Raw genomic sequence first — 19353 nt, 5'->3', positions numbered from 1 at the left:
ATTATATATACAAGTACAACCACACTCCCCGGGGGGTTTATTTTGCTTTCTAACGTGTCCACATTTAAGTGATGGACCCAAAAAAGGTCAGAAAAAACAGACAAAAGCACATACAAAGGTAGAGGGACAAAACATCAGTGTCAGGTCATAAATCAAAAATACCTGAAGGTCCTGTCTCCATTGGTGCGTGTTGTCCACGCTCAGTTAATAAACAATAACCTTCCAAAAGGAAAACATTTGGAAATTAAAAAATGTTACTAACATATGCTAATATACTCTGCAGCATTTCTTTAAAAATATGTTTTTCTTATTAATTAAATTTTTTTAAGAATCATAAGAAATGTTTGAGTTTTTTTTTTTATCTAAATAACATATATCTTTTATTATATTAAGTTAAAATAATTATTTATCAGTTGATTTACGTGTTTGGTAATAATTTTATTGTTAATTTAATAAGTTTCATTTATATTTTTATAATTTTTAATAAATTTTAACTAATAATAAATATTATACTAATTTTTTTTCTTAAATTATTAATTGAAGGTTAATAGATAAGAATCCAACTTTAAATATTTAACATCAAATGTTACCAAACTCTAAATATCTCTAATTAACAAAACCTTTTTAACTTCATTTGTAAGGTGACAGCATATGTAGAATTTAATAAACAAGAAGAAAAACTGATTTGATTAAGCCAAACTAATGATACAGGCACGAAAACTGTATACATATACATACATTGATTATTTTATAAAAAAAAACCGTGTATTCATTTTTTTAATATCATTCAAACAAAATTTAATGATTAATATTCATTGCTCTCTTTCTATTATTCATGATTCATTATTCCTGTTTCTTATATATGTAGTTTTCAGTAAAACTTGAGAACCAGAACTCACCGTGAATACTAATTAAGTATTAATGGAGGTTGCACTAAATCAAAAAGGATTTGGAAACACATAAATAAATCAAAATCAAAAGGTATCTAATTATGCCATCTTAATGATCTATGGAATCATATTGACCCATTACGTGCACCATAATGACGTAAGATTACCCAATGGGTGTAAATATTGTAAGCCAAATTTTATTAACATCAAGTTGAAATAATGAAAATGAATAAAATAAATAAAGGTGTTATGCATAACAATCTAGAGATAGCTAATCATGTGCATTGATAGAGGCCACGATACCCTACCAATATAACATTTGAAGGCCAAGATAGCTCCATTTGCTACGCATAAGAAGGGATAAGGTGGCATCTACTTTAAAACTCTATTAAACAATGATTTATTTGAACCAATTATCACTTAATTAAGTTCCATTAATGCCAACTTCTTGCTTCTTCTTCCTTTATTTAATTTATCTTACACTTTAGCCATGCACTTAATTGGTGCTTCAATTTCATTGAAAGGGGGATTACGATGTTACCAAGCCATATTAATTTTTCTTTCTATAGAAAAAGTTGGTTTGGGAGGTTTCACTTTCAAGTTAGAGCTAAGGGGATTTAAAGGTGTACCTTTGTCAAGTGGGGTACGTAAGGGGGGGTTTTAGGGAGATAGCAAAAGAACTATTGTGAGCAAAAACTAAATGACCTTAAAAGGGAAATTCCCACTAAGAAATTCTTTATGATAAGGGGAATTATTTTATATAAAGGAATGGGTAGTGAGGGAAGCATGATTGGAAATTCACAAAATAGAAAGAAAAAAAAAAGGATCAACTCTATGCAACTTCACCTAAGTGGAACACAGCTTTCATTAGTTTAATCAAAAGTTAAGAAAATGGGTCTCCCTTATTCTCTCCCATGATGCTTCATCAGTTGCCATTTACCCGTTTATTCTTTTTTCTTTTTTTAACTTTTCATTGTTAAATTTTTCACTATTTTCCTTGTAACTGAGAGCTCTTGAGTAATGAAATGAGAGAATATGCTTGCACCTAATCAAATGGGCCACCTGCCATAGCTACACCCTTTTGTTGTGCCATTAAATAAAACACGTTTGGTATACTTACGTAGCGTATATACTTTTTTTTTTCAGTATACGTAAGCATATACGGTTGATTTTTGTGTTTTATTCTTTATTTTTTGGAAATAATTGTTAGAGTTACCTTACATATAGAAAGATATGTTGGGCTGACTGAAGTTACAAGGCCCAATAGTCCAACATTGGCAATATTATAATTGGGCCATTTGGGCTCAACTAATTTCTTTACTTCTCTCATATTGTGAAAACAATAATGTTTGTTTTACGTCCCCACAAAGGGTGTAAAATAGGTGAAAAGAAGTGAGTTAATAAAAAAGAAAATAAGAGATGATGTATGATATCATAAAAAAAAGAATTTGACCAAACATAAAAGAAGTGAGAAATTAAAAGAGAAGGGGTATAGAAAATAAATGTAAGAAAAAAAAAAGAGGTGTAGGACAATCAAAATCCTCGTGAAAAATAGCTACTGTTTACAGTTTATGATGACTCTGTGGACCATAATTTAGCCGTCAGTTATTAGTGTACCAAAATCCAGAACGTGTCAATTTCCAAGCCATTGAACAAAAACTTTAGACTTCACAAGACAAAAATCAAAATATCTATGATGCCTTTCTTAGTTCATACTTTTGTACTGTTTCAAAATCAGATTTGTATAATTTATTTAAATTCTATTCTGTTATTTAAATTCCATAATGCATCATGATCTATTCATTGAAGTTACCATTTATAATAGCATAATTAACTATGGTGCAAAACAAGCTAGTTGCATCACATGACCAACTTTTCAAACTTAATGCATAATATGAACAATTTGTCAGAATTACCATATGATATGCTTGAATTAATCTTAAGAGAAGCCTCCTCAATAATGGAAATAAACATTATATCATATAATTAAATGTATATACATGTGCATCCGGTATGATTGGAGGCAGTGTTTCAATGTAAAGGTACAAACGTCTTAAATTCTCCTTGGCAATGGTAACCTTGTCAACTACATCTTTGTTGCCAATAACCACCCATAAATCTCTTGGAGTGATCCTTCTGAGGCTTCCACGGCAAAATGGGCATGATTCTGATCTCACATACCTGAAAATTTCATGTTAAATTTTGCAATTACAGTAAGTACTTGTTACTGCTATGGTAAGTCAAGAAACATACCAATCATGGAAGCAGCTAATGCACAGAGAATGTCCACAATTAGGTAGAACCATCTTCATGCTATTTTCCATGCATATGCCACATTCCTCGTCTCCTTCTAGATCTTTATTGAGAAGCTTTTCAAGCCTATTTCCTCTCACAACTTCTGCATAGCTGCTTCTTTGATCATTATTATTAAATTCACCTTGAAGTAACCTTAATGAAGGGTATATAACAGCTGCAAAAGCATGCCATCATCAAAGCTGATTCAGTATGTGTTTGGAAACATGTCGAAATACCTATAAAAGTGGATCCAACGTGGAAACTATAACTGCTAGCGTTAAAGTAAACATGGATATGTACTCATTTAAAAACGTGAATCCAAATATGCTAGTTGAAGACAGAAAGGCAGCAAGAAAAGGAGAGACATGTAACATTAACTGCATGTTTGGATGCAAGTTAAGTTTATGTAGAATCACGTTTATTTTATGGTAACATGATTTTGTAAAAAAAATTGATATTTGGGTCCTCTCAATCAAAATTAGTTTTTTCTTAAAACTCATGTTTAAATCAACCGTGGTAAATTGTAGCTTTTGTGTTGAGATGAAAACTTTATACTAATTTTTACTGAAAATTTACTTTTAAGAGACAGGTTTCTAACATAAATTACGTTACTTCAAATTCACTTTTAATCAATTCTACGTAATCAAGTTCATTCCAACTCAAATTTATAAACGCTCACCCAAACACACACTAAGACATACCATAGAATTCCTTTATAGTTGCTTTCCTTTCTTTTGAGGAAATAGATGGCATTCCATCAGCATATACCTGGACAAACATGGCACAGCAAATTCATCTACATTTTCAAGGTAAAAGGGTGGGGCCAAATAAACAAAGAGTGAAAGAATTCGAAAACTGAACAAAGGGGTAAACATTAAAAAAAAAAATAACCTGAAGTGATAATGACTAACATTGAAAACAAGTATGTGGAGTAAGCCCAAATACATAGGCAAAGTATCTGTACAACTAAAATCCAACCATTCAATCAAGAACAAGAAAAGAGGAGCAAAGGGGCTGTAAGATAATTTCATCTGAAAATAGTCCCCACCATAATCTTGAGGAAGTGCTGATGCCCTGCATTTTTTTTAATATCAACAATATTATATGTAAGCTCGGCCACAGTTAACATAAGCATAGACTATCAAACATAAAGTTTCATTTTAGCAAAATAAAGTCACTCAACCACTTTTAAACACCGACAAAATTGACCAAATTAAGGGAAAATTGTGACATATGGAGATGACTTCTCTTTGAAGGTAATTCTTCTAGATGATCAAAATTGGCAATTCAGGCCATGGCTTATGTAAATAAAACGCGCAAGGGGCCATACATGGAAGAGTATGACAAATTAATTTTAACCATATAATCCATACATAGATAGTCAAGATTATTTTATTTAATCTAATATTGATATGATTCATTTCAATTGTATAAATTGTGCAGGGGCAATGTTGTTTGGGTGATATTGAACCGTCTGTCATTCATATAATGAAACCGGGAAGAGAGAGAGAGAGACATATCATTCTACCTTAAAAGGGATAATTTATAACTATAAACTATATCCTTGAAAAATAAAATAATAAAACAAAGAACTTACAGGATATTAGCATGTTGAATATCATCTTCAAGAGCCTTGACAGAATCACTGTAAGAAGAAGTATTGTGCTGCTTTTGCCACATTACAAGTCTCAATAAGAAAAATGGAACAAAACGGAAGAGAGTTTGACAGAAAAAGAGTTTTAGCTTTTTAGAAATGGGACCAGTTTGGTTTGTTGTATAGAGTTCAGAGGGAATTTTTAAAGCCTAGGATTGTAAGTAAGGAAGGATATCTCTTAAAAGCAGCTGAGAAATCAGGTTGCTTAATTTTCAAACTTTGCATTCTGTAAGAAAAGAAAAGAATGCCTTCTACCACATGCCTTACCTTTTCCTTCTTTCTTCATTAATTTCATTGTCAACTGCATTATGGTTTACCATTGACATTTGTATTTTGACTAAGTCTTTCTTATAGATGTACTCAAATATTCAATCTCAGAGCTAGTGCTTCAAACGTTTCTCCAGTTACCCTCCAATAAATGTTGTGCCTGCTCTATACTTTTTCATTTCTCATATTTCTGCTATAAGGAACATTAATGGTGCCATTGCCACCTGCCACTATTTTGTGGTGAAATAAGTTTGCATAGGTAGAATAATTCAGAAGTTCCAAGTCGGTAGTTACTAGAAACTTCATGGCTTATGCTAATTGCTGAACTTAAAAATTATAATATATTACACTTTTTTTTTGTAATTTGACCATTTTTAACTTATTCTTCTAATTTTTTTGTATAACTTAATTAGAATTATACCATTAGTTAAATTTATGGTTGATAAATTTAATTTTGTAAATAAATTAAGTAAAAATTAGAGAAATTAACATTTTTTCTATAACTCATACTGTAAGAGAGTTGAACAAGAAAATATAAAACCATGAAGAGAAAAAATACATTGACTCTTAAAATTATTATAATAAATTTATAATACAACCTCTTATGGATATTAATCATTTTTAGTCAGACACCAAACAAGGTTTCTTAAACCTAATGTGTCCAGTAAATATACCTCACATCAATAAAACTATGGGCCAGGTCTTTGACATTGGCATAGGCCCAAAATTACAACAAAAACAATTTGGACAACTACATTGGCATGGTTGACAAAATAAAACATTACTGTAGGGCCCAAGAATGGAGGTGCTGGAATGCAGTCCCAGCATTGAATGATAAGATTTGTTAATTCAGATTATAATATCAGTAATATCTTATTTATGAATTCTTTAATTGAGCTTGGTCAACTGCATTTACATAGAAAATATATCATATTTAAACAATCATATCTCTCATAACTTGATACAACATACATACACTCAAAATTAAAAGACCAAAAAATAAAAATTTATAATATTGTTTCTCTTCAAATGGAAAGAAAATGAAAGAAACTAATAATTTTGTTCAAAATAAAAAAAAATAACCAATCTATTTATTTATATATTAAAAATATTTAACACATTTTTAAAAAAAAATTAACCAATTTTCATTTACATAATTTTTTTTTTGGCTTCCCCCTCAATCAAACATAAGTTAGGATCTAGCATTGGAGGAACAAAGTTTGATATGATACATGCGATTGTTGGATTTCAAAGCTTGAGGCGCAGACAAAACGGTTGGTTTGATCTTTTTCCTTTTACTATTTTTCATGAAATAAAATTTTATATTTTAAATGTATTTCATGTTTTGTTTTATTCAAAAGTATATTACATACAAAATAAAACTCGTACATTATATTATAACGGTTCTAACATATTTATCAAATTTTACAAAGTTTCTGAGTGAAAAATAAAAATTTAAAAGCTTGAGATAAAAAAGAATTCATGAAGAAACCAACTTTACTTATTTTAAAAATGAAAAAGACTCAATTAATTTTAAAAAATTAGAAGAATAAACTACACATAATTAAAAATAAAGAGACAAAAATACACAATTAAACCTTTTCTTTTTGAACTCTTCTTATACAACATTGTTCTGCACTTGTCTTTTATATGCCACAGGAGAGTTTTTGTAAAAAACAAAACAAAACAAATATCAGTTGGATTAAACTTTATGAAAGTTATTGGATTAAACATTTAATACGAGTTTACAACGAATAGGAGAAAAGTTAGTTTGCATAAACTTTATGAAAGGATCATTATTCTGATTTTATTCGTCTCAACGAAGATTAATAAGATTGTATAAACTCTTTAAATTGGTGAATTTGTTTTTTCCATATTGTAGTTTGAGCCCATGATAGAATCTGATTCTTGCAAATTCAAGGAAAACATGTTGGAATTTTGTATATTATTATTGGATGGTTAATTAAAAGAGAGAAATATATATAGATTTTATAAGTCATATAATATTTACAAACTCCATATAATATATGGTTTTTTTTAATAAACCAATTGGACCAACTGGTTTGATTGCATCGAGATTAGAGTGGGGACCACACTCTTCCACAGTATAGGAATCTAGGCCGCACAATATCTATGCACTTTCTCAAGTTTCAAAAAGCAGAATGACAACTTGGTCTAAAGTTGCACCATTAAAAGCACAAATCAAATTATATAAATTAACAACCTTCAATTTTAATTATGCATCTTGCACTTGGTTTTCTTGTTCTATCTCTTTGCTTTTGGTCTCGGCAGTTAGCATAGTTTTGTTTTGTGTCTAATATATATAATTTTTACATTAGATAGCATTTATATATTATTCATCAACTTATGTCAAATATATTAAAAGGGACGTTTCAAATTCAGTCCAAAATATTGGAAATACTTAATAACAAAGAAAAGAGATAAGATTTATGGAACTGACCATAATGGGGTGGTGCATTCAGGATTATTGATGCAACCTGTTTTGCAACCCGACATCAATTCTGTTCATGTTGTCGTATAGGAACAAGACAGCTTATTATACCAACTAATCCTGTTCATGGCAGCTTCTTCCATTGAAAACAAATCAGTGGGCTCAAATGTTAATTTCATCAACTCGTCCTAGATTGTGATTTGAGCTTGTGCCTTGTATGTCACTATTTTTATTAGGGGAAAGAGAAAAAGAAAAAGGAGAACATGAAGTCTTATTTTTCTTAAAGTAAAAGAGAGATTCCAACATCAGATAAAGATACAACAAACGTGAACGAACAATCAATATACTTATCAGTCGAAAAAGTTAAAGTGGGAGAAAGCTGGTTGAGATGCCAAACTCAAACAAGCAGTTGATGTTATCAATCACACAAAATTCTTGATGCAAATTATTAGTTTCTCTTCCAAGTCCAATGGGTTTTTTTTGTTCTATTTTTCTGGTGGTTGTTTCTCTTATAACATCATGTGTGGTTAGCCAACTTGAAGGTATGTTTCAACTTTCTAGTCATTTTTATCAACAACTCATTTTTATGATACATGGAAGAAAATATAACCATGATGGAGCTTTAAATCTGTGAGAAAATTGACTTGGGATGCAGAATTTATCAGTATTGATTGTGGAGGGACTAGTAACTACACTGATAAAAGCACAGGCCTTGCATGGATTTCAGACTCTGGGATCATGCAATATGGCAAGCCAGTGGAAGTTCAAAATCCTAATGGAAACAAGGTTCAGTATCAGAGACGAAGAGACTTTCCTATAGATAATAGGAAGTACTGTTATACACTTAGCACTGAGGAGAGAAGAAGGTATCTGGTAAGAGCAACGTTTCAATATGGAAGCTTGGATGATGGAGACACATACCCTCAGTTTCAGCTCTACTTGGATGCAACTAAATGGGCTACTGTGTCAATATATGATGCTTCAAGAATATATGTGAAGGAAATGATCTTCAGGGCACCCTCAAACTCTTTTGATGTTTGCCTGTGCTGTGCTACAACTGGTTCTCCCTTCATATCTACCCTTGAGTTGAGGCCCTTGAATCTTTCTATGTATGCCACGGATTTTGAGAGCAGTTTCTTCTTGAAAGTGGCTGCAAGAATCAACTTTGGTGCTCCAAGTGAGGATGCTGTGAGGTCTGGCATCTCGCCCTCATAGTGTTTTCTGTTTTTCTACATCTGCTACGTTTTTAGCACATGCTGTGGACTTTTAGCATTTGACATGAGAGAAATAAAAACAATAGAACATATATTTGAAGTTTTGCATAATTCCTAGCTTGAGTGGAAAATTAAAAAAAATAAAAAACACATTTTTGTTGGCATCAAGCTTAATTGATTTATTAACAAATATTTGTCAGGTATCCTGATGATCCATATGATAGAATTTGGGAGTCTGATCTTATAAAGAGACAAAATTATCTTGTTGGGGTGGCTCCAGGCACAGAAAGAATCAACACAACAAAGAACATAGAAATAGAGACAAGAGAATATCCACCTGTTAAAGTGATGCAAACTGCAGTTGTTGGCACAAAAGGAGTACTTAGCTATAGACTAAACCTAGAAGACTTCCCTAGCAATGCTAGAGCTTATGCATATTTTGCTGAGATTGAAGATCTGGACAAGAATGAGACTAGAAAATTCAAGTTGGAGCAACCTTACATAGCTGACTATAGCAATGCAGTGGTGAACATTGCTGAGAATGCCAATGGGAGCTACACTCTTTATGAACCAAGTTACATGAATGTGAGTCTGGAATTTGTTCTTTCATTCTCCTTCGTTAAGACCCGGGATTCTACAAGAGGACCTCTTCTAAATGCAATGGAAATAAGCAAATATGTACAAATTGCTTCAAAGACCGACAAGCAAGATTGTAAGTACTTAATATCATTTTATATTTGGCAAAATTGATATTTTATGCATGCCCAACATTGCTTTTTTGGAAGGGTAATTAGTAACCACAACAAAGATTAAATAATTTGAGTTTGATCACTAACTTTCAGCAATTACATTGTTGTACCGAATGAACAGATTGCTAACATACTTTTATTTTGCAGCAAATTTTGTAAATGCACTTCGCTTCTTGTCTCCTGACAGTGTCCTGAAGAATGAAGGTGACCCCTGTGTTCCTACTCCCTGGGAGTGGATAAACTGTAGTACCACTACACCTCCAAGAATTACAAAGATGTAACATCTCCATACCTTTGTTGACACTTATGTTTTATGCTACCTTCTAGCCTAGTGAATTGTCATTTTAAGGACGACTCATCTCTGACACAAGTTTTTAAACACACTAGAATGTTGAGTTCCAAAAGTTGGTGTTATAGAATGTGAAATACCCGGATATTTAGAGAAAAGATTAGGCAGAAGCATGATGGAAAATTATTTTCAAATAATTTTATTGTTAACATAACATTTTTCCAGAGAAAATACTTCCTCGAAGTTTAAGTGGTACAAATATTTACTTAATTTACATAAACTGTATTAGAAACCTGTCAAGAAGGAATCTGAAGGGTGAAATACCACAGGAACTCAACAACATGGAAGCATTGACAGAACTGTAAGTAAATCACCTTCAGAATAAAGGCGTTTATTCATTGTTTTAAATGTGGTTTCTTTTTTAATTCATTGTTGTTTTCTTAGGTGGTTAGATGGAAACTTGCTTACAGGACAACTTCCTGACATGAGCAATCTTGTCAATTTAAAGATTGTGTAAGTTCTTTAGTTTCACTCGTATCCTTTTATGGAAGGGTTGAGGTGAAATCAATATTTTGGAAACACCATTCATTGTCCCCTTTTTCTTATTTTCATTTTTTGAACTAATGACATGCAGGCATCTAGAGAACAACAAATTGACTGGTCCACTACCATCTTACTTGGGTAGTTTACCAAGTTTACAAGCACTGTATGTAGCAATCATCTATGTTTATCATCTCTACTTTCAGCAGCATTTTTCTAGTTAATCCAAAATTTTTCCAACTGAGCATAATTGTTGCCCCAGATATTTATGAATCATGCAACATTTATGGATGTATGACAGGTTCATACAGAATAACTCATTTACTGGGGAAATACCTGCAGGATTATTGTCTGGAAAAATAATTTTCAAGTAAGTATGCTAAGCAAAAATACATTTTTCTTTTTTATTAGTTTAGTTCCTTGATTGAAGCAACATTTTTTTTTCTTCTAGATTTGATGATAATCTTGAACTGCATAGAGGGAACAAGAAACATTTTCATTTGATGCTAGGAATTTCTGTTGGAGTACTAGTGATTCTATTAATATTGTTCTTAACAAGTTTGGTGCTATTGCTTAATCTACGGAGAAAGACATCTCAACAAAAACGTGATGAACAAGGTTAGTCCAGTAAGTCAAATCTAATATTTTTAAATAGACAATAATCAAGTTCTACCATGAACCATTAAAGCATTTTTGTGCTCTGCATGCAGGTATTTCTGGACGCAGCAGCACTAAACCTTTAACTGGATACTCATTTGGTCGAGGTGGGAATTTAATGGATGAAGGTACTGCTTACTACATTACACTCTCAGAGTTGAAGGAAGCTACTAATAATTTTTCAAAGAAAATTGGCAAAGGAAGCTTTGGATCTGTCTTCTATGGGAAAATGAGAGATGGAAAAGAGGTGGCAGTTAAGACTATGACTGATCCATCCAGCCATGGGAACCAACAATTTGTAAATGAGGTAGCCTTTCCATATTTGAATCTTGATTAAGAATCTATTCCTGTACAATTACCCCATCGGTGTCTTACAATATATTTTTAGTTGCAGTTTATCAAAAGTATTGTATTCATTCAATTTCATAAGTATAGCATTCTCAGTATTAGAGATACAATAATACCAATGTTTAAAGTTCAAACAGCTTAAGAAATTGAAACTATGAAACCTTCGAAACTCCACTTCAGGTCTAACCGCAGAAGATCTAATTTAGAACACAAATTTCTTAGATAGTTGAAGGGAACAAGAAGAACATGAGAAAACATAGTTTTCAGCTCATTGATTGTAGAGTCACAAATGCAGGTAGCCCTTTTGTCAAGAATTCATCACAGAAACTTGGTTCCTCTGATTGGATATTGTGAAGAAGAATACCAACATATTCTGGTTTATGAGTACATGCACAACGGCACTTTAAGGGAATACATTCATGGTCTAATTCAACACCCTTGTGTTCATCTATTTACTTAGTAGTAAAAAGTCGTGCATGATATAAATTCCAATGTTTTGACAGAGTGTTCAAGTCAGAAGCAATTAGATTGGTTAGCTCGGCTTCGTATTGCAGAAGATGCAGCTAAGGGTTGATTAATTAATCTTCTTGGTCCATTACTAATTTTAGTGTTTCACTTCCAAATTAACAGATAAAGAGCAATTTTTCAAATATGTTTGTAGGTCTTGAATATTTACACACAGGATGCAATCCTAGTATCATTCACCGGGATGTGAAAACAAGCAATATTCTCCTAGACATCAATATGAGAGCAAAAGTGTCGGATTTTGGACTCTCAAGACTAGCTGAAGAAGATTTAACTCACATATCAAGTGTTGCAAGGGGAACTGTGGGTTACCTAGATCCTGAGTAAGCCATGGTTCTCATGTCACGTCTCTATGATCAAACAATATCATTCTCTTCAACACTCTCAGCTCAGTTTCTTTTCCCTTGAACAGATACTATGCAAATCAACAACTGACTGAAAAGAGTGATGTGTACAGTTTTGGAGTTGTTCTGCTGGAACTGATATCTGGAAAAAAGCCTGTATCATCAGAAGATTATGGTCCTGAGATGAATATCGTTCACTGGGTATGTTTGCGTTGCCTTTTCTCAACAATGCAAAGTTGAAAAAATAGCATCAATAAATTGAACAATTGAACTTGCACAACATCATGTGAAGCAATTAATTTAGCTAGTAATGTATGTATATAGGTTAAAATATTGACACTTGTTTCATATATCTAAATTTGTTATATTTTAGTTTCTGTTATTATATAACACTATTAGTAAAAGTTACTGTTCATTCTTTTATTTGTTAATAATATCATAATAACATAAACTATATCGTAACAAAATATATGTATAAAGACTAAAATATAAAGATTAAATGAATATGTTCAAAATTTTGTTGCAGATTTTCATGCAAATTTTTACGTGTTTTTGTAGGCAAGATCCTTAATTCGTAAAGGAGATGTGATAAGCATAATGGATCCTTCCCTTGTTGGGAATGTGAAAACTGAGTCAGTTTGGAGGGTTGCAGAAATTGCCATGCAATGTGTAGAGCAACATGGTGCCTCCAGGCCAAGGATGCAAGAAGTCATTTTGGCCATTCAAGATGCTTCAAAGATTGAAAAAGGGTCAGAAAGTCAACTAAAGTTTTCTTCATCATCTTCTAGTAGTTCAAAACCACAATCTTCACGTAAAACTTTACTTGCAAGTTTTCTTGAAATTGAGAGTCCTGGCTCATCAAATGGATGCCTCCCATCAGCAAGATAACTATTTTTCTTTCATATATAAAGGTAGGTTTTGTACATTATTGATCATTTTTTCCTTTACCCTTTTTGTCCATTGCTATATTATATACTAATGTGTTCATACAAGTGACACTCTCACTCACTAGTGACAAGATAAGACACCTTCAAATCTTAGAACCAACGAAAATATAATATTCTTACTTGGCTAGTTCAAAGATTTAACATTTAATTTGGCTATCTGTAAATTGGAATGGACAAGGAAAGTGCCCCTTTTTTTTTTGTGGGGTGCTGAGAAACATTAATTGAAAACAAAAATAAAAAAATTATTAGACACAAGAAATATTCAATTTGATTCTTAAACAATGTTAATTACGTTGCCTTGATCCTTAATAGTTTATTATTATTATTATTATTGTCCTTAATAATTTCTATTTATGAAAAATTGATTGCCGAAGGGTTAGATGAATGTGTTTACATTTCTATGGACCAGTCTGATTTGACCCTAACTCAACAGCACCAACTGGCCCGTAAAGGGTTAAGTAAATCCGTAAGCCTAAAAATATCATAATTAATTATTATGATTATTTTTTTATTCAAGTCTGTTTTGATATAATTTAAAAAATTATGCATTTTTGTTTCAAATTATAGGTGCCTTTTTGAGCCAAATAATAATAATAATAATAATGTGTTTGAAGCTTCTTTTTTTTAATGCAAGTTAGCTAAATAATTTTTTTCAAAAGTAGACTTTAATTACACAAACTAAATTTAATTCTTGGCGCTATGCGATTTGATAAAATTATCTTTATTTATAATAATTAATAATAAAAATATGAATTTTATTGTTAATTAATTTTTAAAAAATATCTTTAACAAATAAATTTAACTAAACTTTGTTGATAGGATAAAATATTTTTATATTACTATTTAATCAAAATTAATATTAGTAAAAATAAATAATTTACAATAATTATTTTAAAAATCATATCTATTGAATATTTTAATAACTAAAAATATTAAAAATATATTAATAATACATTAAAATTATACTCATATATTGTTTAATATTTAATATTTAAAAATATATATTTAAAATATTTAAAAGGGATATATTCTTTCTTGTATAAGAATATAAATAAAAATTAATTTTTCAAAAAATATAATTAAATATTTTTTATATTGTGATAAATAAGTAATTATTATATCATAAATAAATATTTTATTATTTTTATTATTATAAATCTAATGCAATATTATATTAATACTTGTATTTATATGTATGATAATTAAATAAAAAATACTAGCTAAAATTAAGATTTGATTTTACAACATATTTCAACAAGAAATTTATGAGTCAAGCTAAACCAACAATTAGAGCTAGGAATATTCAAAAATAAAAAATATTATATTTTATTGCAGGATTAAAGTTATTAATATTGAAGAGAGAGAAAATTGTTTTTAAATTTTATTTATTCAAGTAATTTCTTAAAATAAAAAAAATTACAGAATCCTATTTTTTTCATTTCACATGTTAAAAAGTCTATGTAACAACAAATGTGTTTATTATTATTGAGGTGACATTTTTCAAGAAAAAATATAAGTGGGTTAAATTGAGTTGACTCAAAAACCAATCAATTCAAGTCAATCAAAACTAGAGACTTTTAGTTGATTACTTAACTTATTTCAATTTTAAAAGAGACAAGCCCAATATTTAATTGAGTTTTGATTTTGAAAAATTAAAAACTAACAAATCTGAGCTTATAACTTAAATTTTTTTTTAAACATTTTCCACTTTTTAAAAATATAACTATTCCCTGATAATCCAAATTCTAAAAAATTAAAAAAAATAAGTTGAATTCCAATTACGAAGCAAAATTGCCAAGCTCAAATGGATCCAAGGCAAAAATTAAATGGATTTGAACTCATTATTCTTCTGAGACTTAACCTAAACACACCTTTATTTTCCAATTCCCAGTTGTCTCTTGTTTGTTTCTCCACTTTTGGGACGAAAATTGACATGATTTGAATAACTTGATTTCTTTAAAGTTGAAACCTTACCAATAATTCTCCTTCATCGCTGTCTCATTAATTGAGTCACAGCATGGGTATAGCTTCAACAATCTGATTATGAATAATAAATATATCAGATTAGAAGAAGCCATGAATATTATAACGTGTAATCTTTGTAATATAGAATCTAAAATAAGATAAAATATGGGTGGATTTGACCTTATTTTGATGGATTGTACATAAAAAAAACCTAATCGAGATACCCAAAATAAATTAATATAATAACTTAATATAATGGCACTTCACTAGAATAATCATTAACAAGTGATATAACATGCATATAAATATTTTATATGAAAAGAAAAACAAAATTGAAGAATTATTCAAATTCAACTACTATGCAAAACCCCATCCTTGACCATAGGAAGCATTTAATGGACTTTGAATTTTTATCTAATGTAAGACGAAACTAATATTATTTTATCTTCAACACCAAACCTCGAGTTTGATAACTCTACGACATGTTCTTTTCATCTTTAACTTATAGATTTCTTACTTTGAATTTTTGCATTTTCTTAAATAGAAAGAGCTCTTATCTAAGAGTGTGATTTGAAATGGAAATAATAGAGTTGTTTTAGGATTTACAAAACTTAAATTTAGTTTGTTCCTCGGATTTAAAATTAAAAGTTTATTTATGTATTTGAAATGGTTTTTTTTTTAATAATACTAAAAAAATAAACAGTTTTCTTTTAAGGTTTTCTTTATCTTTTTAAAATTTTAATTTAACTTAAAAATATGTTTAAAAGTCTTCTTCGTGATAATGATATTTAACAAGTTTAAAATATTTAATTTTAGAATATTATAATAAAAACAATAATAATAAGACTTAATTAAGGAAATCATAATTTTATCATTTGATCTTTTATTTTTAAAATTATTTTTTTATGAAATATTTTTTTGTTATAAAGTAATAGTTACTTTTTTTTTTAATTTAATTCTTTTAAATATCACTATATTTTATTAAATATCTTGTCTTTAAAAAATTAAATAATTTTTTTTGAAAATCTCATGCAATAATTAAGACAATAGATCACACAATATTCAAAATTTAAATTAAAAAACTAGAATACTACAAATGAAATTCTAGATAAGTTAGCCATAAGCATACTATGAAGAGGAGAGAAAGAATAATAACATAAGTACACAAAAGGACAGACATTTAATAATAACACGGTGAGTTTCCTAATATGAATAGAACACAATGTTTAACACCTCTTTTGTTATGATTAAAATGATATAAATCTTAGTTTTTATTTAACGAGATATACTTATGAATACTAAAATTAATTTTAATACACTTATTGTATTGTATGATTAAGGTATATGGTATCGTAGTCGTAGGTATTATGTTATGTTGTCATGGGAAACAACGCAGTACGCAACGCATAGTTTGTCATACGGCATTCCTTACCTCACCCACCGCAACACCCAAAAACCAAAACCCAACCACACTCATATATTCTCCAAAAGCTTCAAACATTGGGACACAAAACCATAAAAAGCTGAATCTTTTTTTCTCTTCTCTTCATCGCTTTCAGTTGCTCACTTGTTTCTTCATTTTCCCTTTCTATGGTGATCAATTTAGGATAAGGGTGCTTAACTCAAGATTGATCACCTTCACCCACTTGAGTTTTGTCTTGACTTTGAAGGAAGAATCATCTCTCTCTCTCTCTCTCTCTCTGTGAACCTATTGATTCTGTTCTTCATCTTTCCACAAAGTAAAAGCTAAGAGGGAAAGATGGCAATGATGCCGTACCACCTTTCCCGGTTACCTTATCAGGATTCTCTCAAAGTACTGGAGGCTGATATTCAACACGCCAATGCTTTGTGAGTTTAATTTTTAACTTACCCTTTATTTATTTTTCACCAATTTATAATCTTTCCTTTTTTTTATATATGTTTTTGGGTTCTATGAAAAAAATTTGGAAATAAAGGGTCTTTAGATAGTTGTTGATTACTGCCTTCAATTGTTTCTAGTAATTTTTGTTTATTAGAGGAAGATGATCAACTTGTGTATTTGTTCTTTTAATTTGTTTCTTATAATAGGAATTTTCTTATCACTTATCAATTTGATTGTGATTTTTCCCCCTCTGAATTTGAATTGTGTGCTGTGCCCTCTAGGGCTGCTGCAATTCCCAGAACCAAGGGTGGGACTCTTGTTCAAATGAAATTGGTTTACAATCAACTTGCTCCTCTCTTCCTACTATTTCTACAATGGATGGATTGTTCTTGTGCAGGCTTTCTGCATCGGTATCTCAATCTCTTCCACGTACTTATATACAAGGTGAGTTTCTTGATGTAGTGGTGTGTTGTTACTTTTCTGTTTGACTGTTTTGGACAGTTTTACTATTACACGTAGGCTATAATTGATTCATGTTTTTCTTTTGCTGTTGTTGCTCTCCTAAATTAATATACCATAGGTACACAATGATGGTAGATCAAACATGTCCACTCACGGAAGGAAGGCTACCATTGGGGACTTTTATGGTGTGTGAATGTTTGAGTTGCCCAAAATACCTTATTTTATTTTAGTTTTTCTTGCATAAAAAGTGTAATTATTTATGGCTTCCATCACTGACTATTCCTCACTTTTTTTACGTCATAAAAAAATTGAACTTCAGCTGTTATATTGCCATCTCTTCAGCGGCTTCATGGTAGTTTTGAGAAGTTGGAGGATTGTGAAGAAGGGCACTCAAGCATGGAAGGTTCAAGTTATGGCAAGAAGGTGATTGAAGGTGGGAAACTAACCAATCTTGATTTCCAAAGAGAAGATGAATGTGGGATTTGCTTAGAGCCTTGCACCAAAATGGTTTTACCTAATTGCTGTCATGCCATGTGTATTAAATGCTACCGCAAGTGGTAATTAATAATAACATTTGTTTATATCTTTATATCCCTTATTGTCAACTTTCATTTTTATATGCCATTGCCAATCGCTCATCATTTGAACACCCTTATGCTGGACTTTTTCAAATTGCAGGAACAGAAAATCTGAATCTTGTCCTTTTTGCCGCGGTAACTTAAGAAGAGTTAATTCGGAGGATCTATGGGTACTAACTTGTAATGATGATGTTGTTGATGCTGAAACAGTTTCTAAGGAGGACTTGTTGCGTTTTTACCTCTATATCAACAAGCTACCTAAAGATCACCCAGATGCACTTTTCCTAATGTATTATGAATATCTGATTTAATTTTTTTACTAAATAAGAAAAAAAATGTACAGGTAGGAAATTCCGGACTGCAAATGTGAATAGAGTCTGGTAAAAAAAGAAAATTACTCTGGTCATTTCATCACAGCTTTGGTATGAGAGATTTCTGGAATTTTAGCCCAGAAAAACTATCTTTTTACTCCTGTGATAGTATCTCCATTGTAGACATTGATCTTGCAATTAATGTGGAATTCCTTGTATAAGGATCCATTAAGCTAAATCTTCTTGTATTGTACTTGTTGTGACACACTGATATTGAGAAGATGAATCCGTGTGATTGTTTTTTATGTTGGAAATGTTAAAATTTGTGCATAACCATCCAAGATAAATCTAATTCATGGCATAAGGAGTACTTCTAAATATTATTTGTATAGATAGCATCACGGTTGTGATGAACAAATTATCAGAAAAGGTCAAGTAGAGTTAAGTTGAATGATTTTATACAATCTTTGATATTATGTCAGAATTATTTATCTTGAATAAGCATTTAGGTGTTGAAAAAATGTGAATGCTTTTATATATATATTAGCACTTTGTCTTTGAAAGTTTGTGATAAAGTTTGAATCAAGATTCATTTTGTGCTTAAATAACTTTTTTTTTTAAAAAAGAAGAAAAAACACCTACCCATATTTTTGTTCATACTCTTACCACAGTGCCACGCCATTCTTGTTAGACTTGGTGGAAGCACCAAAATGCCTCAACTTTCCAACGAATCACGTTGACTTTGTATATGAATTTTTTCATTAATTTTCAAGGCTTCAACTTAATTTTTCTTATAAAATTAATATAATACGAATATATGATTACAGGGTTGAAGTTTAACCTTTTTTTTTCCATTAAAGTTTGAAATATTTCACACAGGAGCATATTATGTCTACGTTTCTAGCAAGTAAAGACTTGCATATAATTGCTGAAAAGGAGCATAAAGAGTGAACAATAGCTTCAATGATGAAATATTAATAAGAAATATTCAAGATGCACCATTAA

At 30.5% G+C, this 19353-nt stretch overlaps 2 protein-coding genes across 3 annotated transcripts; one reads left to right on the top strand and one right to left on the bottom strand.

Annotated features, from left to right (window-relative positions):
- Positions 1-2863: 2863 nt before the first annotated feature.
- Positions 2864-4991, bottom strand: LOC113851486 (E3 ubiquitin-protein ligase AIRP2-like). The gene is made up of 5 exons (XM_027481982.1): positions 4783-4991; positions 4097-4259; positions 3887-3953; positions 3144-3360; positions 2864-3071 (listed from the first exon to the last, which is right to left on the bottom strand). Exons 1-5 carry the CDS (start codon positions 4863-4865, stop codon positions 2864-2866), a joined length of 738 nt encoding a protein of 245 aa, XP_027337783.1. The 5' UTR covers positions 4866-4991.
- Positions 4992-7900: 2909 nt separating this feature from the next.
- On the top strand, positions 7901-18606 carry LOC113850330 (probable LRR receptor-like serine/threonine-protein kinase At1g67720). 2 transcript variants are annotated; one of them, XM_027480831.1, is made up of 20 exons: positions 7901-8100; positions 8214-8751; positions 8973-9484; positions 9669-9798; positions 10100-10171; positions 10255-10323; positions 10445-10516; positions 10652-10720; positions 10802-10968; positions 11061-11314; positions 11651-11777; positions 11859-11924; positions 12017-12203; positions 12293-12425; positions 12783-13017; positions 16930-16984; positions 17279-17441; positions 17578-17644; positions 17779-18016; positions 18138-18606. In XM_027480831.1, exons 1-20 carry the CDS (start codon positions 8028-8030, stop codon positions 18346-18348), a joined length of 3438 nt encoding a protein of 1145 aa, XP_027336632.1. In that variant the 5' UTR covers positions 7901-8027; the 3' UTR covers positions 18349-18606. The 2 variants fall into 2 exon arrangements, with proteins under 2 accessions (XP_027336632.1, XP_027336633.1); XM_027480832.1 differs by lacking the exons at positions 16930-16984; positions 17279-17441; positions 17578-17644; positions 17779-18016; positions 18138-18606 and having other exon boundaries at positions 10910-10968; positions 12783-13315.
- The last annotated feature ends 747 nt before the right edge of the window (positions 18607-19353 follow it).

The sequence above is a fragment of the Abrus precatorius genome, unplaced genomic scaffold (genome assembly GCF_003935025.1).
Source record: "Abrus precatorius isolate BTA unplaced genomic scaffold, Abrus_2018 Scaffold9, whole genome shotgun sequence".
Taxonomy (NCBI): Eukaryota; Viridiplantae; Streptophyta; class Magnoliopsida; order Fabales; family Fabaceae; genus Abrus; species Abrus precatorius.
The sequence above is the reverse complement of the archived record's forward strand: the minus strand, read 5'-3'. Positions and strand labels throughout refer to the sequence as shown.